Source organism: Myxocyprinus asiaticus, chromosome 3, assembly GCF_019703515.2.
Source record: "Myxocyprinus asiaticus isolate MX2 ecotype Aquarium Trade chromosome 3, UBuf_Myxa_2, whole genome shotgun sequence".
Lineage (NCBI taxonomy): Eukaryota > Metazoa > Chordata > Actinopteri > Cypriniformes > Catostomidae > Myxocyprinus > Myxocyprinus asiaticus.
Genome location: NC_059346.1, coordinates 55,395,235 through 55,420,640, shown reverse-complemented (window position 1 = coordinate 55,420,640; position 25,406 = coordinate 55,395,235). Strand labels below are relative to the sequence as shown.

Genomic DNA, 25,406 nt, shown 5'->3' with positions numbered 1-25,406 from the left:
ACTGCCGTTCCTATAAATCCAGTGTTTTGAACGTGACATCGCCTCAGATCCCGAGGGATTATGGGATCGTTGGGTGTCCAGTCAATCCGCACTTCAAAATCTCCCCAGAAATAGTAGGTCATCCGGGTATTTCTCACTCACTGCTTCATGAATACTGTGAATTCTAACATACTACTCCATTGGCATACTATGTAGTAGGGAAGTATGGATATTTGGACATAGTGTCTGTTTACTATTTACTGTAAGGGACTATATTTTCTGGCAGAAGAATGGCATTTAATGATTTTACTTAAAAAATAGAAAATTGTAATGTATATTTGTGTCCTTAATATTTTTATTATGCGATGACCATTTTATAAAAGCAATAAGGCACTCGAGATTGTGCCATATTTTGAATATTGTCACGGCTGACTAAGGGCGGCCTCTCATGCCTTATTGCTTGATTAAAATATGTAATAAACATTCATGACTGTCATAACTATGTGGATGAATTCTACCTAATGATATGTAATTCGTTCTGCAAAGTAATAATGATTGTTAAAGTTATTAATGAAAGTTATCATAGTGTGTAATTTACAAATGCTGCTAAAGGTGGGCTTCACTCATGAATACTAATGCACTAACCAGTTGGTCTAACCAATGAAAAGTAGACACTGATAAGTAGGCGTTAACCAGCTGCAGAAAATCGAATCCCACTAGAGAAGACTTGGCTCATGAATATGAATTAAGCTCTTTGACAGGACGCCCAAGGAGCAATGTCTGTATGACTCAATTAATATTCATAATCTGTATGTTCTCCAGAGCATGATTTGTTTTTATTTCACAGTGGCATAGATTTGGATGCTTTCTCTGTTGACTTGTTTAGAAAAGAATCCGATTTACTAAAATATACAGTTTGCGTTTATTTTGTACAATGGTCATGTATTATATGACTTGTTTATGGTGAGTTTTGTTTCTGTCTCCAATAATGAAAGTTTAGCAATATCACAATATCAGATTCTCTCCCTTGTTGTTCTGTTGTGATAGTCTCTCTGATGTCTTAATTATTCTTTCGTTATATCTAAACTGTAAATAGGACACGTAAATCTAAATTAAACATTCCCTTTTGTATTTTTTTTTTTGTATGGTTTGTTTTGTTTGGTTTATGTCCTAGCTCTGTCCCTGACTCCATACCTATTGGTAAACACATACTGGAAATGGTTTAATGTATTGTACAGACACTTTGATCATGAACAATAAATGGTCATATAATATTAATTTTGTTTGTTTATTTGTCATGTATTTTTCAGGACAGAGTGCCATGATCCTCATTTCTGGCTGTCACTCAGTTCAAGGTTCCTTGGCTCCACATTTCGGTTTGATGTCCAAGGTATTCAGTTTCCTGTATATAAAAAAAAAACCTGAATATGAGTTTGTCATGGTTTGAAACATGACGTGTGGGTGAATAAGTGTAATGTGGGAATTTTATTGCACATTTATCTTATTCAGTTTGTGATGTCACCCCAACACTTGATGTCCCACTTTGCCCAATGTCCCAGATTTCCCCAATTCACTCATTTATGTTGCCTGAAATGATTAATTTGATACCGTATGTTTCCACTGTTCCTCTCGCAGGAGGCTCTGAGGTCCGTAAAGTTTCTGGTCAGTGGGCAGCAGAGTGTGGTTACACCATTGGGTTTGACTCCTGGGGTGACCTGCTACTGTGTGTGTGCTACTTGGCCTGTCTGGTGGAGAACCAGGTACGATGCAATTAAGAAAGGAGAACCAAAATGTGCAGTAGATTTGAGCTAAATTCTTGAGAAAAGGCAGCCTTGCAAATGCGTTATGTGCCACAGTATTATTTGTTATGGTATTGTTTTTAATTAAATACCTGAGAGCACCATAGTTAGCAGTAACTAGTTGTTTGTGGTTACAGAGGGAGTCTGAATTTCGGGTACTGGTGTGGTATGTAAATCAGTACTTTAATGAGGAGGAGAAATCCTACCCTTTATTGCTCACCTGCCCTCTTCAAGTCCCGTGGGGGCCTCGGGAACTCATCTGCGAGTTCCACATGGAGATGGAATGAGTCTTTTATATTTTATGTGAACATAAGGGTGAATCTCTCAAAACACTGTAAGGAAACTTCAGGGTCATATTTCACTCCAAAATCAAAAGAAAGAAAATCAGAAATAATATTTTGCATTAAGCAATTTTATTTTGCAGAAATGTTTGTACCATGTTTGTATCTCCTACTGTTAAGTGAAAAAATCATGCTAGTGTTTGTTCTACTGCCATAAATTTATCTGATTTTAATAAAAAATTAAATATGAATATTTCTGCTTAAGATGATTTTATTACTGTATTACAGTAATTACAGTAATGAGTGAGAGTGATGGGGTGATGCTTAGTTGTTTTGAAAATAATGTCACAATGTAAAAAAAAATGTATAGTCCTAAAAACAGACCTAATTTTGTTTATGATAAATAAAATGTCATATTTGTATTTTTATTTTGTGGTGAAATATGACCTGGGCGTTTCTTCATGAGATTCACCCATAATCTGTTATCCTGTGTGCAACTGTCTGTGCAAAATTATTCTGCTGCATTATCTCTGCTGAATTTAATCATAATGTTGCATTTAAAAATACAATTTATAATGCTTTTTCTGTCCCCTAGGTGTCTGTGCTTAAACAGTTGCCTACAGATATTCACATAGGCATGGAGTGGGTAACCCCGGCCGCTGTGGTAAGTGTGTGTGTGTGAGCACGCTCATGAAGTTAATGTAGCTGAAGTATCCTCTGTCATTAAAACATTTTTTGTTGTAAACAAAATTCCCCCTTAACTCTTGTGTTGTCTTAAGGGTCAAAAATGACCCGCCACTATGTTTACCAGCAGAGAAAACCAGCTAAATTATTTTTTTTCAACTTGAAATTTGATGACTTTTCCTAGAGTGACCCCAACATTAGAAAAAGTGAAACATTGCCTTTGTTCATATTTCCATGAAAGCTGTACACCACCAGGGTACAAAGATTGTCTTAGGGTCATTTTTGACCCAGCAGTTATAAAATCATTTACACACCACAAAAACCACAAAGAGACACACACACACACACACACACACACACACACACAATGAGAAATTGAGATTATGTGTGCTACTGATTGAACTCAGACAAAACTAAAACTTTCTTGTGCATGTGCAGCATCTCCCCTCCACGACCCCACACATGACTCAAGTTCACAGACAAAATAAAAACAATTTCAGACAAAATAAACTAAATTTCAGACAAAATAAACATTTCTTGAAAGCATTATTTACTAATGGGGAATGCAGTCAGAGGCTATAAAGGTGCTGCAAATGACAGTACCCCCAGTTCTCTCTTTGCTGAAGCCATGAGTGCACATATAGATCTTATTTTTTCAGATGTCCAGGAGGAACAAGAGAACAATGATTTAGAAGAGGAGGAGGTATCTGAAGAAGAAGATGGGGAAGAATACAACCCAGAGCACGATGCATCATCTTCAGATGAAGAAGAAATCCCCCAAGCTGAAAGAGAGACATTTTTGTCAAAGAACAGCAAAATAACATGGTCCTTGTCACCATATGACAACCAGGGCAGGATGGCAGCACAAAATGTCATAAAGATGACCCCAGGGCCCACAAGACATGCAGTTGCCCATACCCAGGACATTCTTCATGTTCATCACACCAGCCATCGAAAAAATAATCCAAGAGATGACAAATTTGGAGGGTTTCCGTAAATACGGAGACAACTGGAAAAGGATGGATGAGATTGACCTGCGTGCCTACATAGGGCTGCTAATCTTAGAGGGTATGTATAGGTCCCGAGGTGAGGCCACATGTAGTCTCTGGGATGCAGAGAGTGGAAGGGCGATTTTCCGTGCCACGATGCCACTGAAAGTCTTTCACACTTTTCCAAGAATGCTACGATTTGATAACCGTGAGTCAAGACCTGCAAGACGTGTGAGAGACAAACTGGCGGCCATAAGAGATGTCTGGGAGAAGTGGGTGGAGCGTCTGCCATACCTCTACAACCCTGGGCCTGAAGTAACAGTGGATGAGCAACTGTTCCATTCAGAGGTACATTTTTATTTTCATATCTGTAATGTAAGTGATTTTCACTGTTAATTTTATTATGTATTGCTTTAATATCATTGATTTATGTGATTGTTTTCTGTGACACTGATACTAATTACTGATAGTAATCTTTTTTGTCAAAAGGTCGCTGTCCTTTCCGGCAGCATGTGCCCAGCAAGCCAGCAAAGTATGGCATCAAGACATGGGTGGCCTGTGATGCACAATCCAGCTACGCTTGGAAGATGCAAGTCTACACAGGGAAGCCGACCAGTGGAGGCCCGGAGAAGAACCAGGGGATGCAGGTTGTGCTTGATGTGACAGATGGACTGAGGGGGCACAATGTCACGTGTGACAATTTCTTCACCTCTTATGAACAGCCAGCAGCTCCTGAAGAGGAAGATCACCATGGTTGGCACAGTTAGAAAGAACAAGCCTGAGCTCCCCCCTGCACTCCTCGCAACAAGGGGGAGAGAGGCCTTCTCATCAAAGTTTGCCTTCACCCCCACCACTATACTAGTTTCTTACCTTCCAAAGAGGAATAAGAATGTGGTCCTCCTGAGCACACTGCACAAAACGGCTGAGATCAGTGATCGTGAGGACAGGAAGCCAGCCATTATCCTGGACTACAACCACAACAAAGGAGGCATGGACAACCTGAACAAGGTGATTGGAACTTACAGCTGCAGGAGGATGACTGCCCACTGGCCCCTGGTCATCTTCCATAACATCATTGATGTGTCCTCATACAATGCCTTCGTGATATGGAACAAGATCAACCCTACCTGGATGCCTGATAAGTGGAACAAAAGGAGGGTGTTCCTGGAGCAGCTGGGAAAGGCACTTGTAACCCCACACATTCAAAGAAGGGAGCGCCTCCCCCACACAGCAGCCTCTGCAGCGCTTGTGAAAGCTGTTCAGGGGGCTGAATCTTGTCCTGATCCACCTGAGGCTGCAGCTGGGGCAGGCAAGAGGACGAGATGCCAATTCTGCCCCTCAAAGAAAGACTGTAAAACAAATACTATGTGCTGCACATGTGACAAATACATCTGCAATGTCCATGCGCACACACTTGCATACTGTCCTACATGTGCTATTTAGAGTTGACTGATTTATGTTCTTCACGTTTTTGTTTTGTATCTATTATCTTATTTTATTCTTATTTATTGTTGTTGTTTATACACCTTGTGGGTGGGGGCAATGGTTCAAAAAATGGGAGAAGACTAGTATTTTGTAGTTGAATTCCTCATTGTACAGTATATAAGAATATATCACTATGTTGCCAAAAAAGTTCAAGACTGTTATTGTTTCCCTTCAATAAAATGCATTCAAAACTACTTTCCGCACATTTTTGCTACTTTCTTAGGCTATACAAGTGCTATCTCTTGCTAAACAATTAATGTTTACACCTATGCAGTACCTTTAGCAATAATAATAATAATAATAATAATAATAATAAACCTCTACTTTAGTAAAGAAAACAATTATGACAGGTTTGTTGTAATAAAAACGAGTGGTGTCCACTGATTAAATGGAGTCTTTCTGCACTGTGAAGAGGTAAAACCCACATATAAGTTTGTGATGAATGACAGGTTGTTTCTTCATGCAAAATAGATTTGGGGTTTAAAATTCAATTAAGCTGCTTTATTTTAGGGGTTTGGTGAAGGTGGGTCATTTTTGACCCTTAGGACAAGGGGAGTATACAGAATGTTAAGACTACATAAGGTAAGGACTCATTTCGGGTTCAATACAAGTTGTTCAATCAACAGCATTTGTTCATTAATGTTGATTACCACAAAAAATAATTTAGACTTGTCCCTCCTTTTCTTTAAAAAAAAAAAAAAAGCAAATATTTTTGAGGAGTAAAAACAAAAACAAATAAAGTTACAGTGAGGCACTTACAATGGAAGTGAATGGGGCCAATATTTTGAGGATTTAAAGGAAGAAATGTGAAGCTTATAATTTTGTACAATCACTTGCATTACTTCTGCTGTTTTAATTTTACACAGAAATGGTTAGTTAGTGATTTTATCACACAAAATCATGTTAACACTTTTTTCACGTCTTGTTTTGACATTTACGGATTGGCCCCATTCACTTTCATTGTAAGCACAGGTGTCATTTACAATGGAACGGGTGGGACATGTCCCCACCACTTTTTGAAATAGCTTTTGTCAGGTATGTGTCTAATGCAGAAGAAACATCTCCAATTCTTCAGCAGGAGTTTTCATTACGTTTGTGTGTGTTATAAGTGGTGATCCAGTGCTGGAGTTTGTTATAGGCAAATGAGTGCTCTACTCGGATTTACCCCCCAAGTCTCCCCCCAGCTGTTGGTCAAACAAACAGATAGTCCCGCCCCCAATTTATGCTATTGGTCGTGTCAGTGCTATTGTCTCTCTTGTGATGGGGTCACTCAAACAGAGAAATTTTCTGTGGTGCCACAGAGACACAGTGTTTACAATTTTCAAGAAAATGAATATATGAATGGCTAACTTATAGTTGTATCTGCATATTAAGCTGGGATAAGAGAAAGTATTTTAACATCCAAAAAGTTACATACTTCAGCTTTAAATAAGCAAGAACATAAACTTGTCCTCCTCCTGTTGTCTACATGTGTTCATGATGTCTGGCGACGAAAAACAGCCAGAAATCAGAAACGATCTACATATAAAAGCTGTCTGCTACGTATTTACCGTGATAACATGCTATGCTGATTGTGACGAGGTGGAGGGTGCTGAATCAGCTGATCAGCGGGAGAGTGAGATAAGGGGCAGCCGGAGACGCCAGTTCGGGAGAGAGAGACACACTCGGCCGCTTTGCATGTGTGTCTGTGTTTGTTTATGTTTGTTTTAAGTTCATTTATATCATTAATGTTTATGTTGACTGTTCAGTCGGTTCCCGCGTCCTCCTTGCTCATCCTTTATCTGTTACAGTGGTGCCAAAACACGGGATGGAGGTGGGATGCATTGTTGCGGTGTCCTTGCCACTGCCATCCGGCAGGGGAATGGCCACGGCCATCTGCCAGGGGACAGAGGGGTCGCTGCCGGCTGCAGGGAGCCGGAGGAACCATGGCCGTCTGCCGAGAAGGGGAGAAGCGGTTCCGTCTGCCAGGGGCCGGAGGACTCGCTGCCGTCCGCCAGGGGAGGAGCGAGCTGGCATCTGCCAGAGGGCGGAGGAGCGGCTGAGGACCGGTTGACAGCACGTCTGGGAGCCGAATCTACTGATCAGCGGGAGAGTGAGATAAGGGGCAGCCGGAGATGCCGGTTTGGGAGAGAGAGACGCATGCAGCCCCATTGTATATGTGTCTGTGTTTGTTTGTTTTTTTATTTTATTTTTTTGCAATGAAATGTAAACATATATCTATATCTATATCTATCTATCTATATATATATATATATATATATATATATATATATATATATATATATATATATATATATATATATATATATAAAATCAACATTTAAACCCCACAACCCCCCCTCCCCGACCCCGACCCCCCCCCCAAAAAAACAACCCTGTGGTCAATATACATACATACATATACAAACATAAATACATATATATACACATACATACATACATACAAACTACTATAAACTACTCTCTCCACACCCCACCCGAGAGCCCTCCAAAAACTCCAAATACCTGCCCCATTTCTGAACAAATTTATCCAAGCCACCCCGTCTTCCCGATGACACCTCCTCATAAGCTGCCACCCTCCCCACCTCCGTGCACCACTACGGAAATGGGGGCGCATCAGCTGACCTCCAACCCCTCAAAATAACCTGCCTGGCGATCATCACACATGTCAGAACCCAGTTCAGTTCAGTCCAGCCATCCCACACATCGATGACCGCCCCATTGCCCAGAACACAAAACCTGAGTGCCCACCACGTCACACAAAATTCTGAACCTTCGACCAGAATTTCTGGATCTCGACACACCACCAAAAACATGGGCCATGTCTCCATCCTCCGATTGGCATCTCCAGCAGGTGGGTGTGTCTTTAAGACCAAGCCTATACAGTCTAGAGGGGGTCCAATAAAATCTATGCAAAATTTTGAATTGTATAAGACGCGCCCTTGCATCACTAGATGCAGATTTAACGTTTTTAAGAATCTTACCCCACACTCCTTCCTCCAATGCCAAGTTGAAATCTTTCTCCCATACTCTCTTGAGAGAAGTTAAGGCTCCGTCCCCCATACTCTGAATTAATAGGGAGTAGTACACTGATGCCTCATAACCTTTTCCAAAAGCCGCAATCACCTCTCCCAAAGCATCTGCCTCCTTAGGGGGATGTGTGCTACTCCCAAAAATAGTACAAAGCAGGTGGCGCAGTTGTAAATACCTATAAAACTGAGGTCTGGGGATCCCAAAATGTTGGACCAAGTTTTCAAACGATCTCAACACACCACTTTCATATAGGTCACCGAGTGTAGCAACCCCCCTCACAATCCACTCGAGGCAGCATTTAAATAAGTGTCCAATTTAAACAATCTGGACACTTTAGTCCATACCGAGTGTAAATGCGAAATAACGGGGTGTAACTTAACTTTTTTGATTAGTTTGATAGAGATGCTTTGTAATGGCGAAATAGGGGCAAGAACTGCCTGTTCAATAACAAACCAGGGAGGGGCTCTCTCAGGTGGAAGTGACCAATGAGCCAAATGTCTGAGACTAAACGCATAGTAATAAAACAAAATCTTGTGTAGGCCTAGCCCTCCTCTGTCTATCGGCCTATGTAACTTATTAAAATGCAATATGGGACATTTACCATTCCAAATGAAGGACTTCGCTATGCTATCAAATTCCTTGAAATAAGTGAGGGGGACATCTACAGGGAGAGATTGTAGCAGGTAGTTAAATTTTGGAATACAATTCATTTTAATAACATTAACCTTCCCAATCATCGATAAATGTAATGAAGCCCACCTGCTGACATCGCTCGAAAAACTTTTTATTAAAGGGTCAAAATTTACACTAACTAAATCAGACAAATTTGCTGGGAATAAAATCCCCAAATACTTAATGCCCTGTCTGGGCCATTGGAAGGCGCCCGGCCTTCTTGTGCTTTGGATTTTTTGATGAATGAGGCATACTGTATGATCCGACCCCTAAGAACTGCCTTAAGTGCCTCCCAAGCCACACCCACAGAGGATACTGAGGACCAGTTGGTCTCCATATAAATATTGATTTCAGTCTTTAACATTTGTTGGAAATCAGGATTTTGCAGAAGGGATACATTAAGGCACCAACTATACGATTTCTTTTTCTCTATATGTGGCATCACCTCTAAACTCACCAGGGCATGATCTGATACTAAAATGTTTCCAATTGAGCAATCAACAACAGATGAAATGAGGGATTTGGATATCAAAAAAAAAAATCTATTCTAGAATAAATGTTATGGACTGATGAAAAAAATGTATAGTCCCTACCAGATGGGTTCAAAAGTCTCCAAATATCTGTAAGACCAAGATTTTTACACATCCTATGAAGCGTCAGTGTTGCTCTAGGGGGCTTACACACTTTTGCTTCACTATGATCAAGGACTGAGTCCATCAAAAGATTAAAGTCTCCTCCCAATATTATATCATGAGGGGTGCCAACGGTTTGCAGCATCCCTTCAAGATCTATAAAAAAGCCCTGATCATCAGCGTTAGGTGCGTAAATATTAGCCAAAATCAACATTTGTCCATGAATTTCAGCTAAAACAATAATTACTCTTCCTAATTTATCTTTAGTCTTTTTGAGACATTTGAATTGTAGATGTTTATTAATCAATATAATGACTCCCTTGCTCTTACTTGAGCCAGCACTAAAAAAAACATGCCCACCCCATTTCTTCCCAAATTTTTCAGCTTCCTGTGGGAAAGATGTGTTTCTTGAAGAAACACTATATCATATTTCTAACGTTTAAGAAAAGTAATAACCTTCCTTCTTTTTGGGGTGCTCCAACCCATTTACATTCCACGTGGAGAGAGATAGTACACTCATATTAACATTTGACATTTTGATATAGTAGAAAAAACAAATTGTGTGTCAAAAAAAATTATACAGACCACATTCCCCATTAGTGAAACAATCAAACCACGAACTTCCCCCCGAACAAAACAAACAGAAAAAAGAAGAAAGCGCCAACCGGCGTCAATCCCTCTAAACTCAAAATGTCCATGAGCGCCCACGAGCCCCCACGACAACCTTGTCATCAGATTGCAAAATTACATAACAGAAAATACTTTGTAAAATAAACCCAGCAAATAGGAAGAATGAACACAAAGAATGTGTAGATTCATTCACAGAACTGTCTCAAAGGTGTGGTCTTCCACAAAACAAATTCCAGCTGATATAAAACCGTTCAGATGTTTTCAGTGAGCCGGCTGTTATGAGTTCAGTGGATGACGTATTCATTCCAATGTCCCGTAAAAAAAACTCAACAAAACAAACTACAGCCAGCAGGAGGAATAAGCATGAAGAAAGAACAGATTAATCCACAGCTATTCCAATGGAGTGTTATTCAATAGAACAAGCTCTAGCCGCTAGGCAGAGCCAACACAAAAAGAAACAAAACCGGCATCCCGGTTCCCCGGATGGTCGAGTCAATTCACTCGGAGGCCGCATAAAAGTATATATCATGACTTACATAATCCGTCAACTTCATAAAAGACATCCTTTGTGTGAGCATGTAGATATTATGCGGTCATCCGTAGTGTCCACTCAAACTGGCCGGGAACTGGCAGGAGAAATGTTATTCACAAAACAAGCTCCGGCCGCTAGGTGGAGCCAACGCAAAAAGAAAAAAGAAACCAAAATGACGCCCAGCTTCCTCAAGAGTAAGTACAGTGAGTCGACCCACTCACATGAGAAACATCCAATGGTTTACTCAGACATTGATTCTATAAAAGACATTGCCTGATTTGGACATGTAAATACTTTGCGACCGTTTTTCGTTTCTATTCTCAGTTTGGCCGGGAACATCAGAGCAAATGAGATATTTTTCTAATGCAAGAGTTTCTTGCATTCCTTGAACCGATCGCGTTTCTCTCTTGTCGAACTCGCAAAGTCTGGGAACAAGAAAACATTATGGTTCTTCCAAGAAAGCTTTCCTTTGCTTCTCGCCTGGTGCAACACAAGATCTTTATTGGATGATCTCAGAAATCTGGCCAGGATTGATCGGGGCCTGTCTCCCTCAGCAGATCTGTGAGCTGGGACTCTGTGAGCTCGCTCGATTTCCAGCTTGTGGCCTGTAATGTCGAGCAGACTCGGGAAAAGCTCCTCTAGGAATTTCACCATATCTCTGCCCTCCTCATGCTCAGGAATTCCAACAATTCAAACGTTATTCCTGCGGCTTCTATTCTCAAGATCTTCAAGCTTTTCAAGAATACGTTCCAGATCAACTTTGGTCACGGGCGGATTAGCGGTTAATTCCCTCTCCAATGATTCCAGAAAATTGATTCGTTTTTCAACATAAGTCACTCTTGTAGCTAACTCAGAGAATTTTGTTTCCATCGCCGTAATCGATCGACGTATTACAGCGAGATCCTCCAAGTCAGCAAGATCGAGTCCCCGGTCTGTAGGTCTGTTGGGGCTTTCATCCTGAACACATAAGTGTCTTTTAATGTCTCCAGAGCCTGAGGATTTTGACTTCTTTGCCATGTATCAAAGAGCAAATGTGTAACTGGGTGTATACAAATTCACCAGATTATAACACGAAAATAATTAAAAACTTAGCAAAGTGCGCAGAGCTCGTTGCTCACAAATCTGCCTCTTGCATGGCGTCACGTGATCTCCTTGTGTCTGTGTTTGTTTATGTTTTTAAGTTAATTTATGTCATTAAAGTTTATGTTGACTGTTCAGCCGGTTCCCACCTCCTCGTTGTCCATCCATTATCTGTTACATTGATATAACTAGAAGTTCATTCAGAACTGTAGTCCCACAACAACAATAACTATTTAGACAACTTTACAGGTCAAATAATACGGAATATTATGGAATAATTTATGTAAGTGCTTTAACAAACAATATTTCAGCCTGAAATCTGGCAACGTTTACCTCCATTGTAAGTGCCTTACACTAACCCTGATTTTTGCTTTTTTAAAGAAAACAAGAGACGAGTACAAATGTATGTGTGCTAATCAACATTATGCAACAAATGGGGTTGATTGAGCTTAACTTGTAGTGAACCCATAACATTCCTTTTAACTATCACATATAATGTTTTGTGTTTTTCTCAGGATGAGCTGGATGAGGGTTTGAGGGAGTGGAGAGTGGTATTCCGTATCCAAGAGCTCCATCAGGAGGGTGGCATGAGCGAGGAAACTGTAAGAATGGCACTTAAATTCTCTGAAAATGACGTTAGGTTTATCTGTACTGTTGCAGGCTGGGGTGGAATTGGTCAGTGCCACCATCATGTACAAGATAAAACAGACCCTGTTGACTGTGGATGTGTCTGTGGCCTGCACCATAAGTATGTTATTCTTGTTTTTCTTCCTTTTTAAGTCTGTATGCTTATGTAGCTCATTAATTTAAAGGGATCTGTCGGTCACATGCACTACATGTGTGAACCAAATTATCTTACATGCCAATGTGCAACTCGAAGGCTGTATTCAGAGTAGCATACTATTCTTACTATTTCTGCAGTATGTATGCAGTGCGCAGTGTGCACATTTTTTGTATGCATGGAGTACACAGATAAGGCCCACACAGAATCTATAAGAGTCATCATTAAGAGTGTAGTGCTCTCATGTTTAAATCCTTTCCACAGAATTCCGCACATTTACAGTATACATTATAAAGTGCACAGTATGCAGTATTCCATTCTGAACATAGCCGAATGAGTCCCCTAGTTCTCCTTTTTTCTATCTTGCCTTCTCTTCTTTCTTTTCCTCCTCATCAGGTCAGGCCTGAATGGATGGTTCAGATGTGTTGTAGTCTCTTCCTCACAACCTCCCTGCTCTGGTTCATTCTTCCTTTATAGAAAAGGGTCTTAAGTTGGGGGTGGTGGGGGGGGGGGTGCTACCTGTCTGAGTGTGTAGCTCACCAGCGTGGTTAGACGGTGTAATTTGTTTTTAAAACTTCACACAGTCTTGTGGATTTAAAGATGTCTTCTTTGTTTTATGATTTGTCACATGACGACAATTTCTGCCTACACGTTGGTAACACCACATGATTTGGTAAACAAATGTTTTTCAAATATTAATAGTATTTCTAAAAAAAAAAAAAATTTCACTACTTATGTTTTTTAAAATAAATTATATACGATTATTCAGCACAACTCATGCCAACATTTTTCAAGAATTTCAGCTTTTTAATTGTGTAATTTTTTTACATTTATTTTTTTTACTGTCTGTTTTACTTGCGGTTAGACCACATGCCATTTTTGACTTAAATCCCCAGACAAAATATCAAATTGACTTTGATCTCAGTAACTGAAAACATGTTCATCACAGAATAGGTGTATTCAAGTAATTGTTTTGTGTGAATTGCATTTGTAATGTCTTTTTGAATAATTTAGTAGATGTGGACAAACATGAGCATCATGTAATTGACCCATTACACAATTCTCACCATTTTGAAAGGATTTCATTCTTTGCTTCTTGGTTACTAACAGTATCTCTCCTTGTGTTTGTCAGAGTTATGTGACTGAGGGATGGTACTCTCAGTCATATTTTGTGGACATGTTCCTGCTCCGTGAATGGGAGGATGCAGTGTGGAGTTTGTGCAAATTATAATAGTTCTGTTATTTGATGTTAATGCGGGGCAGCAACATTTTGATCATTTTGTTTGATTCGGATGGGATTCAAATCACAAAGTATGCCTGTGAAACCCGACTTTCCCTAACCTTGTCAGGGAGAACTAGTCCCATCCAAATAGGGCTTTTGTCTCCTGTAGCTAGAGTTTTTAATATTGACATAAAGGATTAGAGTCTGGTACTCTTAGCAGCGATTAGTTCTTCCTCAGAAGTGCTTATTAGAGCAGCCTGGTAAATTCAACTTTTTCTTAGCAGACTGTCCTGACTGAAAATTGCATAAAGCCAGCTAATTAGAGAATGTTCTTGACATTTTTGTTTGCTATATGCACCAGACAATCTTTGGAATCATCCCTTGCATGTTTCTTCTGAGGCTAAAACTATGAGTGGACCCCAGAGTAGATGCACAAACTATTGTGACCAATTTCAGAATGCACTTATCCCACGTGTTAACTCATTATTTCTCTTTCTCCGCTTGAAGTGACTGTGCCCTCACAGGGGAGATTTTCAGTATCTTTGTGCTGTTTCTCGCATGATGTTTCTCTGGGGAATGTGACAGTAGCAGGTCAGCCAGTGGTTTGGGAGGAAATGGAGAGGAACGGAGTCCGTCTTTCTCCGGACCCTCTCCCCAACAACACGTACGCCTAACTGCTTCAAATCCTCTTCAAATCCACAATGTCTCCCAGAAGGTGATGGGCCACATACACTCATTTACCACATCTTTTTTCTTGATGTTTTCTGAGATGAAGTATGTTTTCTGTGCTCTTCATCCCTCTCTGCTGATGTAGTATTTGAGAGACAGGTTGAGGCGGTACAATCTCTCAGTGGTCTTCTCTTTCATTGTGTCTCCTGATGGAGTGATCTACGACCATCTTGCTACTGGTGAGGCTGACCTGCAGGATGTGGGTAGGTAAAGCCCTTCTTAATTTTTCATCTATGGTTCTGTTCCAAACCTTAAGTGATCTGCCTACCTACACAGCATTCTTAGCATCATAGGTAGGCTCCCCATAAAGAGGCTTTACCAGACAGGAGGCAACAACATTATGCAGCCTTCACAAGCTATTCCCATTATAAATGCGTTAACTGAAATACTGATCCTGTGTGTATCTAGATGCATGCAAACAGGGTCCGCATCTGGTATTAAGATGCGCTTCTGGTCCGATCACAAGTGGTCAAAGCTGAAAACAGATTCAAATGGGGTCCAAAACGTTTTGTGATCAGATCACTGAAACCTCATACGAAGGTAATCAAAAATGCATGTGACCACAGCTCGTTTGAGGTGTAAACGCATCCTGGACAGCAGAAAAGTACCACCCACTCACCTGTCAATCAAACACTGTGCTAAAACAAGAGTTTTAAACTGCCAGTGTAAACATGTAGAAATATGTGGCATTAAAAGCGAATAACAATCTAATTGGAAAATTAGAAAAAACGAATACATATACACTACCATTCAAAAGTTTGGAGTCACCATGATATTTTTGTTTTTGGAAGAAAATTTGAATTTTCATCACTGAGGATGCCTTAAATTGATGAAGAATTAAAGTAAAGACATTTATAATGTACTAATGACTATTTCTATTTAAATAAATGTATTCTTCAAACTTTGTTTATCCAAGAATATTTGGCTTGTTCTACCCTTTTTTATTTCTTATTTGCCTGTGTCAGATGTGGCCTTTTCTTTACAAGTGTACTCAATACTTCAGCAACTGAAAAAGGACACTGTATTGCGATGTTCAAACATCATTAAATTGCACACTGTTTTCAACTGTTCTAACAAAAAGACCGTACTGTTTCTTGAGTACCAAATTGGCACATTAGAATGATTTCTCAAGGATCAGGTGACCGTATTTTTTTATTAGACTGTGGTAATGACTGCTGAAATTGGGGGTTTGCTTTTTCAAACATTAATAATAAATTTCAACATTGCTAATGCTTTTGGCATTATTCTTTTTTTTATTTTTATACTTTACTGTGCCTTTCCATTCAATACCTTTGGCAGTATTTTTGATCAATTTAATGCATTCTTGTTGAACAGAAGCATCAATTTCTTTCAAGAACACAAATGTCCAAACTTTTAAACAATAGTGTACATGCACAATACTTAACAGAAATTCTTCAGTGTGCCTGATATTAACATGCAGTGACAGATGAGAACCATGCACATCTGAAGCTTAGTTAATACATGTGCTCCAGTGAATTAATTTTTTTTGTTAAAAACATTATCGTTCATTGAAGAGGTATAAAATTTTTACTTTTTTTTTTACTCTTTTTACCTTCTTAATACACAAAAGATCCTTTCTAAAAAAGAAAAAAGGAACGTTTGTACTGTTTGAGGTAAAATTTGAATGAACGTTGAAATGAATGGGTGAGACTATAACACTGCCACAGTGCAGAACACACCCACACCTATACCTACCCATACACACACACACACACACACACACACACACAAACACAAACACACACACACAAAGACAGACAGAAATTAATGGGTGAGACATAGGGCTGGGCGATATGTAAAAAATATTTTATTGATAATCGCCTTAAAAATATTGTGATATCCGATTATATTGTCAACCCCCCTGCCGAGGGTCATTTAGATATTTGTTTGATTTTGCTTTTAAAATTAAATACATTTCTTGAAACACGAAAAACTTAAAGGGATAGTTCACCCAAAAATCCCTGTGTTGTTATAACCCCATATGACTGTCTTTCTTTTTCTCGTGACTCCAGCCAGGTCTCCTAAGCAACCAATTGGCCCGGTTGCTAGGGTGGGTAGAGTCACGTTGGGGTAACCTCCTCATGGTCACTATAATGTGGTTCTCGCTCTCGGTGGGGCGCTTGGTGAGTTGTGCGTGGATGCCGCAGAGAATAGCATGAGCCTCCGCGCGTGCTAGGTCTCCGTGGTAACGCGCTCAACAAGCCACGTGATAAGATGCACGGATCGACGGTCTCAGACCCGGAGGCAACTGATATTCGTCTTCCACCACCCAGATTGAGGCGAGTGACTACGCCACCACGAGGACTTAGAGCGCATTGGGAACTGGGCATGCCAAATTGGGGAGAAGAAAAAACAGTCATATGGGGTTATAACAACACAGGAGTGAGTAAACAATGACTGAATTTTTATTTTTGGCTGAACTATCCCTTTAAGATATTTCTAAATTCAAATTGCTCTTTAAACAAAACAAAAAAAATCAATTAAAATTACAAAGTGATTTTACTTCCCAAATCCAAATATTTACCGTCTCCAATGGCCCCATTTGCCATCATGCAAGTATTCGTCTATGACAACAGGTGAGAAATTACTAATAGCCTAAAAATTAAGAACTAAAGTAAATTATAAATGTAAAGGTAATGATAATATTTAAAAACAATAAATAAACCATTACCTATAGAAAGTTAAACACAATGTAATCACAATGCATGTTAAGCGAAAACTGCTCCATGGAAATAATCAAACTAAAATTCGAGCACCTCCTGAGATGGTCTTGGGTCATTTGCAGCATTCTCATACACAACACTATTCTTGCAAACAGTTTTCAGTCAAATGAAACAGAGAAGAGTGATAACTCTTAATGTCCTATAGGAGGCCTCAATGTTCTCCTAATTGTTGCCTGGTCGCTGTTTACAATTTCTAAATATTTTTCACAATGCATTAGGATACACACACACTATATATACACCACACATTATAAAACACTGTTATTTGTCAGATTCTAGCTGTTCTAATTGTTTTGCATGGGAACAGTTTTTATAACAAAAAGATACAATGTTTTTTTTTTCTCAGACATGTAGTTGACAGACGGGTTCAGACATGTACCTCTGTAAGTGTGTGTTTGTTCTGTATTGTGGCTGTGTCACTGTCTTACCACGGCTGGGCGATACTTGTCATTCCTATTGTCATGTTTTTTTCCCAGCAGATGGCAGCAGATGCCCCTAATTCATGACATAGCAGAATTTTCATAAATATTCAAGTTTGCTCTTTAGTGAAGTGAAGGTAACAAAAATGTGCTTATTTTATATTAAAAAAATCGAGTGGTGTAATTTGAACTCATTGAGGTCTAAATCCACTGAAATAAGTCCACCGAAATGCAATTTTTTTTAACTTTGCAAGAAGTTAGTTAAGAGGTGTGACACTCAATGTGTAAAAAAAAAATATATATATATGTGTGTTTTGGGGAAAAAAGGTGTCACAAAGTCTGTTCCAGTCAATTCTGACCTTGAACAGTACGTGTTAGCCCAGTATGAACAGAACTTGAGGGTGAAGAATTCTGTTCGAAATGTCACGCTTGTGCTTCGATTAAATTCCAAGTGTATCTTGGAGAAACTGTGCCTTTTTTAATGCTTTGTCTTATTATTATTATTATTATCTTTTGTTTTATCATAAAATAATGAATTACTGACATGATGAGTGATGTATTCAATCAGTCATCCTCACCTTAAAGTGCCAACACAAGTGGTCACGGGAGACACATTTGAGCGATTGTGTCTTGTCTGACCACTTATGATCGGATCACCCGAGACGCATCTTAATACCAGGTGTAAACGGGGCCTGGGATGTTGCCTATATAACTATTAGTGTGTTAACATGCTCACCAATATGTGGTTAACAACAAAAAATCGATTTACTATGGGCAAAAGTTGACCTGTGTTGATTTTTTTATTTTTTTTGGCTTGATCCATTTATGACCTTTAATTCGATAAAGGAAAACCATTTAGTGCATTTACATGACCACACACGTTGTCAGCTTATTAAGCATAATCGTGTAAGATCTTGCATGTAAACATGTTCTATGTAGATAGCAAATTTCTCCCGTCCTCCCATGTATGTCTTATATATCCTCTCTCTACCCCGTCTCTCTCAGTCCTACCAAAGTTAGAAGGGGACTGTACAGTGCAGGGTGTGCGTGCATTGGCTTACCATGGTAATATAGACTCCTCTGAGTGGAGTTTGTATGTAGGAGGAATGAGGCTTGAATGGGAGTTGGTGGAGATGGGGGGATTCTCTCTGGATCCCCATGAGCACTACCTCAGTGTGGAGGTGCCGCTCTATGCCCATGGCATGAATTATGAGGTAGAGCAAAGGCATGAGAGTAGGCACTATTCACTTGAATACATCTAACAAGATAATTTGTATTACTTGCAATTATTTTTATTATCTGCTTACATGCAATCCCTCTCTCTGTCTCTGAGGGTTTGGGTATGTAAGGTCGGTTAGTGAGCGTATTGGTGAGTTTAGTTCACTTGGAAACAGCAGAAGAACAGACTCATGTGCAGCACTGTCTGTTCCCGGTCAGAGAATTATTGGGTAATTAAACTGCACAAATTGCACTCACAGGACACAGGAAAACTAATTGTCTTGCACTTTGCTTAACAGGAAAAATAACTGATATAAGCCCTTTAAAGCAAGAATGAAAAAAAAACATGAAAATCCCAGGAGATCAGCAGTTACAGAAATACTCAAACCAGTCCGTCTGGCACCAACAATCATCCATGCGATTGTCTAATCAGCCAATCGTGTGGCAGCAGTGCAGTGCATAAAATCAATCAGATATGGGTCAGGAGCTTCAGTTAATGTTCACATCAACCGTCAGAATGGTGAAAAAAAATGTGATCTCAGTGATTTGGACCGTGGCGTGATTGTTGGTGCCAGATGGGCTGGTTTGAGTATGTCTGTAACTGCTGATCTCCTGGGATTTTCATGCACAACAGTCTCAAGAATTTACTCTGAATGGTGCCAAAAACAAAAAACATCCAGTGAGCAGCAGTTCTGTGGATGGAAATGACTTGTTGATGAGAGTGGTCAACAGAGAATGGCCAGACTGGTTCGAACTGACAAAGTCTACGGTAACTCAGATAACCACTCTGTACAATTGTGGTGAAGAATATCATCTCAGAGTGCTATTCTGAGATGCGGGTTGGTGCTGTTTTGGTGGCACGAGGGGAACCTACACAATATTAGGCAGGTGGTTTTAATGTTGTGGCTGATCGGTGTATGTAGCTCAATGTGTTTGACAGCCAGATACGTCTCATGAAATTTCAGTGTGAAAGTGATGAGTCCTTTCCTAGATTTTTCCTGATTTGTGCATTAACTCTTTGATGTATTAAAAATAATACAAGTCTGTTTTATTCTATTTTGTAATTGTCTTGAAAATGTTATGAAAATTGTACACTATCTGGGCAATTTGTAGATCCATTTGTAATAAATATATGTGCTGGGTTTCTAAAGACCCAAATATGTAAGAGTGTTTGGTGAAATTCCTATGTATTTAAGGGTTAATTTGACAGCCTTACTGCCAAGGTTAAAAAAGGACATAAAAACATCATAACAGTAGTCCATATGACTTGTGCACTATATTCCAAGTCTTCTGAAACGATAGCGTTGTATCAAGAATAGTTCTCAATAATTGAATCTTCCCCTCTACTGTAGCTCTCAAATCTCATTCGCAGTTGCATACATTCAGACTTCCACATTGTGATCTGTCATGTGAAACGTGAGTACCAATGCTATTTTATCAGTGACATCATATGGGTTGCGATGCCTTTAATGCGATGCAGCGTTTTTTAATTCAAAACAAGTGTGAATGAGATTTGTGAACTCTGGTGCAGAGAAAGATTTTTGGCTTACATTTTTAGAGTTCCACACACAAGGCTTTTGAATGGCTTCAGAAGGACTACTGCTAATCGACTTCCATTGTATGGAAAATAGAAACTCAAACATTCTGCCTAAGAACTCTTGTTTCATTAATATACAGTATATACACATACACTGGTGGCCAAAAGTTTGGAATAATGTACAGATTTTGCTGTATCAGAAGGAAAATGGTACTTTTATTCACCAAAGTGGCATTCAACTGATCACAAAGTATAGTCAGGACATTACTGGTGTAAAAAACAGCACCATCACTATTTGAAAAAAGTCATTTTTGGTCAAATCTAGACAGGCCCCATTTCCAGCAGCCATCACTCCAACACCTTTTTCTTGAGTAATCATGCTAAATTGCTAATTTGGTACTAGAAAATCATTTGCCATTATATCAAACACAGTTGAAAGCTATTTGGTTCTTTAAATGAAGCTTAACATAGTCTTTGTGTTTGTTTTTGAGTTGCCACAGTAAGCAATAGACTGTCATGTCTTAAGGTCAATATCAGGTCAAAAATGGTAAAAAATAAACAGCTTTCTCTAGAAACTCATCAGTCAATCATTGTTTTGAGGAATGAAGGCTATACAATGCTTGAAATTGACAAAAAACTGAAGATTTCATACAAAGGTGTACACTACAGTCTTCAAAGACAAAGGACAACTGGCTCTAACAAGGACAGAAAGAGATGTGGAAGACCAGATGTACAACTAAACAAGAGGATAAGAACATCAGAGTCTCTAGTTTGAGAAATAGACACCTCACATGTCCTCAGCTGACAGCTTCATTGAATTCTACCCACTCAACACCAGTTTCATGTACAACAGTAAAGAGAAGACTGAGGGGTGCAGGCCTTATGGGAAGAATTGCAAAGAAAAAGCCACTTTTGAAACAGAAAAACAAAAAGAAAAGGTTAGAGCGGGCAAAGAAACAGACATTGGACAACAGATAATTGGAAAAGAGTGTTATGGATCTTAAACCCATTGAGCATTTGTGGGATCAGCTAGACTGTAAGGTGTGTTAGTGCCCGACAAGACAGCCACATCTATGGCAAGTGCTACAGGAAGCGTGGGGTGAAATGTCATCTGAGTATCTGGACAAACTGACAGCTAGAATGCCAAGGATCTGCAAAGCTGTCATTGCTGCACGTGGAGGATTTTCTGATGAGAACTCTTTGAAGTAGTTTCAGAAGTTCTGAAATTTTTTTCAAATTGTAATAGTAATTTTTCACGTTATTAATGTCCTGACTATACACTGAGATCAGTTGAATGAAAGTACCTATTTCTTTCCATAAGAGCAACATCTGTACATTATTTCAAACTTTTGGCCGCCAGTGTATATGGAATGTGAACCACACGAGGGTGAGTGAATGACAAAATGTTCATTTTAAGAGGAGCTTTTTCTTTACCATGTGTCTCATGCATCTGGAGTGACCACTTTTAATTGGATTTCAGAGGGTTTGTTCTCTGAATTTGTGAATACATGCATAACTTTGTCATGTTGTTGTCAGACATACTGATATGTTTTGATGCAATGATTATGTCTTTCTTGCAGTATGATGGTGATCATGTCATCTACAGGAATGAGGTGAAAAACATGCCCCCTTTTCCTCCCCACCTGAGACCACTCAGCCAACCACAACCACACTACAGGTAAAACAAGGCCCTTTCCTATAAAATATGAAAGTGCTTATAGTGCACAATGGGAGAGATTAATGCAGATTTTTGCCCTCCATTACAGTGAGCATGCATTGTAAAGAACTTAAATACACACTGAACAAAACTAAATGATACTTAAGAGAAGTACTTAGTGTAATTAAACAGTGACGTACATTGAGTGTGGAGCCACAGCTAATAGAGCAAATGAACCTTCGACCAAACTGCTTGTTGAAGTTTTGACTGCTCCACACTTTAGGCTTCAGGAGAGAGTGTACTTAGTGTGACATAATCATGTCTAATATTTACATTTCAATTAATGTTGTGCATTTCTCTCAGGTTCAGAGTCCCCCTCGGCTGTGTTCATGTGCTGATGTTGCCATCTACCTGCCACCTCTACCTCTAAAACACACACACAAAACAGCCTCACACACAGGGCATCTTGAGGACAGAGGTGAGGAACAGTGCACATTCACACAATAGCAGTCTTATTAGGTAAACAATGTACTGAGGTCGGTACTTTGGACTGGACATCACATTATTGATGTAATGTTCAGGCCTCCTCCTATTTAGGTTGTGTTTTTATTCACTGACATGAACCTGACTGCTTATGTATTAATGAACTAGCAGTTCTCTCAACAGCCCGAACGGTTCATAATTGAACTGTAGTGGGTTTGTGAGATTGTGATGGAAGTGCTAATGCTGAAAAAAAATTATTGGTATAATTAAAAAAAAAAAAAAAAAAAATAGAATGATGTAAAACACTTTAATCTTGTAAGCAATATATAATATTGTAATATATTATACACTACCGTTCGAAAACACTAAAATTTCCTTTTCACAAACAAAAAATTCATTCACCGAGGATACTTTTAAATTGATCAAGAATTAAAGTGAATTTATTATTTTAAAAATAACTTTCTAAATGCTGGATTCTTCAAACTCTGTTCATCCATGCAGTGGTGGTTCCAGCTTGTATGGAGTGCATGGAATTGCCTTCATCTCTCAAAAGAACAATTGACTAATTTTCAAGAGAGATTTGTTTCTTTTTGGCCATTTTGAAAATCAAAATTTGCCTTGCAATGATAAAGTGACGATGTCTATACTTCATTAAGTAGCAAAACTGTTCAACAAAAATAAATGTTTCTTGACATCCAAATTGGCATATTGAAATAATTACATGACATTCTCTTTTCTTTGTAGACTGGAGTAATGACTGCTAAAAATAAGAGTTTTAACATCAAAATGTAAATGTAAATGTCATTTTAATATAAAAATGTGTAATAAAAGTTATTTCAAACAGTAATAATAATTGGCAGCATTACTAATGTTTCTTTCAAAAACAAAAATGTCTTTTAAACAGTAGTGTAGTTGTCTATATAGTTGTCCTTGTATCCTTAAATAATTATAGTTATACACAAAATAATGGCTTCAATGGCAAAAAGAGAAAAAAAAAAAAAAGAAAAAAAAAAGTATATTTATTGTATTTATTGAAAAGGGTTTGTACTGATTTTGGATTCCATATGCCAGTTGGTGGATGACACCCTTAAAAGGTAATGGTGATGTGTCTGCACTTAAAGTTTTTTTTAAGTTATTTAAAGGGATAGTTCACCCAAAAATGAAAATTCACTCATCATTTACTCACCTTCATGCCATCCCAGATGTGTATGACTTTCTACTGTAGAACATAGACCAAGCTTTTTAGAAGAATATCTAAATGGGTACCAAAATTTTTAAGCTCCAGAAAGTAGAAAAGCAGCATAAAATTAATCCATACTACTCCAGTGGTTTAATCTATATCTTCAGAAGTGATATAATTGGTGTGGGTGAGAAACAGATTCATATTTAAGTCCTTTTTTTTTACTATCAATTCTCCTCCCTGCCCAGTAGGTGGCGATATGCACAAAGAATACGAATCGCCAAAAACAAAAGAAAAATGTTGAAGTGAAACTGGAGATTTATAATAAAAAAGGACTTAAATATTGATCTGTTTCACACCCACACCTATTATATCGCTTCTGAAGATATAGATTTAACCAGTGGAGACATATGGATACTTTCATGCTGCCTTTATGCGCTTTTTGAGCTTCAAAATGTTGGTACCCATTCACTTGCATTGTATGGACCTACATCTATAATGGCATGATGTTGATAAATGATGAGAGAATATTTGGGTGAACTATTCCTTATAAAGAAGAACGTTGTGTTTACATTTTTGGAATAAACATGAGAAAGGTGTTTACCAAAGTCTTATTTATTATTGTGTGTTTGTGTGTGTTGTATGTATTAATAAAAAATTCAGCAATAGAAACCTTGCCCGCACTGTTTCTACGGAGCTAAATGTGGAGCCTGATGGCACAAGAGAAGGGGCTCGTCCTGTTAGTCACCTCATGCATGATGACATGACAGATCTCTCCAATAAAGGCTTTTTGTTTTGATGCACAATCCAGGCTTCCTTTTTGACATTTTAAAATATTCTTGATTCATTGTTTAAAGATTCAAGAATTTTGGGGATTTTTCTAAGATTACTTTGGGGAAGAGGATATTACTACCAGAGACATTAAAGGATGAGACAGATCACTTGTACACATGAATTGTGTGTTCATGAAAAATAATCAAATAAACCACTTTCAGAATCAGAATCAGAATGAGCTTTATTGCCAAGTATGCTTACACATACAAGGAATTTGTCTTGGTGACACGAGCTTCCAGTATACAACAATACAAATCGGCAACAAGACTTTTAAAAAATAATTAAAAATTGAATACAAAATAAATAAATATTGAAAAGAAAAAAGTATATATAGAATACACAATAGACAATATATATATATATACAGGTGCATCTCAATAAATTAGAATGTCGTGGAAAAGTTCATTTATTTCAGTAATTCAACTCAAATTGTGAAACTTGTGTATTAAATAAATTCAATGCACACAGACTGAAGTAGTTTAAGTCTTTGGTTCTTTTAATTGTGATGATTTTGGCTCACATTTAACAAAAACCCACCAATTCACTATCTCAAAAAATTAGAATATTTTGACATGCCAATCAGCTAATCAACTTAAAACACCTGCAAAGGTTTCCTGAGCCTTCAAAATGGTCTCTCAGTTTGGTTCACTAGGCTACACAATCATGGGGAAGACTGCTGATCTGACAGTTGTCCAGAAGACAATCATTGACACCCTTCACAAGGAGGGTAAGCCACAAACATTCATTGCCAAAGAAGCTGGCTGTTCACAGAGTGCTGTATCCAAGCATGTTAACAGAAAGTTGAG

At 38.6% G+C, this 25,406-nt stretch overlaps 1 protein-coding gene across 1 annotated transcript; it reads left to right on the top strand.

Moving 5' to 3' along the window:
* Positions 1 to 735: 735 nt before the first annotated feature.
* Positions 736 to 23,879, top strand: LOC127419044 (uncharacterized). Its single transcript, XM_051660093.1, has 10 exons — positions 736 to 944; positions 1,281 to 1,369; positions 1,615 to 1,739; positions 2,655 to 2,723; positions 12,312 to 12,544; positions 14,307 to 14,514; positions 14,614 to 14,731; positions 22,027 to 22,124; positions 22,467 to 22,581; positions 23,331 to 23,879. The coding sequence occupies exons 1-6, from the start codon at positions 940 to 942 to the stop codon at positions 14,359 to 14,361; spliced, it is 576 nt and encodes a 191-aa protein (XP_051516053.1). The 5' UTR covers positions 736 to 939; the 3' UTR covers positions 14,362 to 14,514; positions 14,614 to 14,731; positions 22,027 to 22,124; positions 22,467 to 22,581; positions 23,331 to 23,879.
* Positions 23,880 to 25,406: the final 1,527 nt, after the last annotated feature.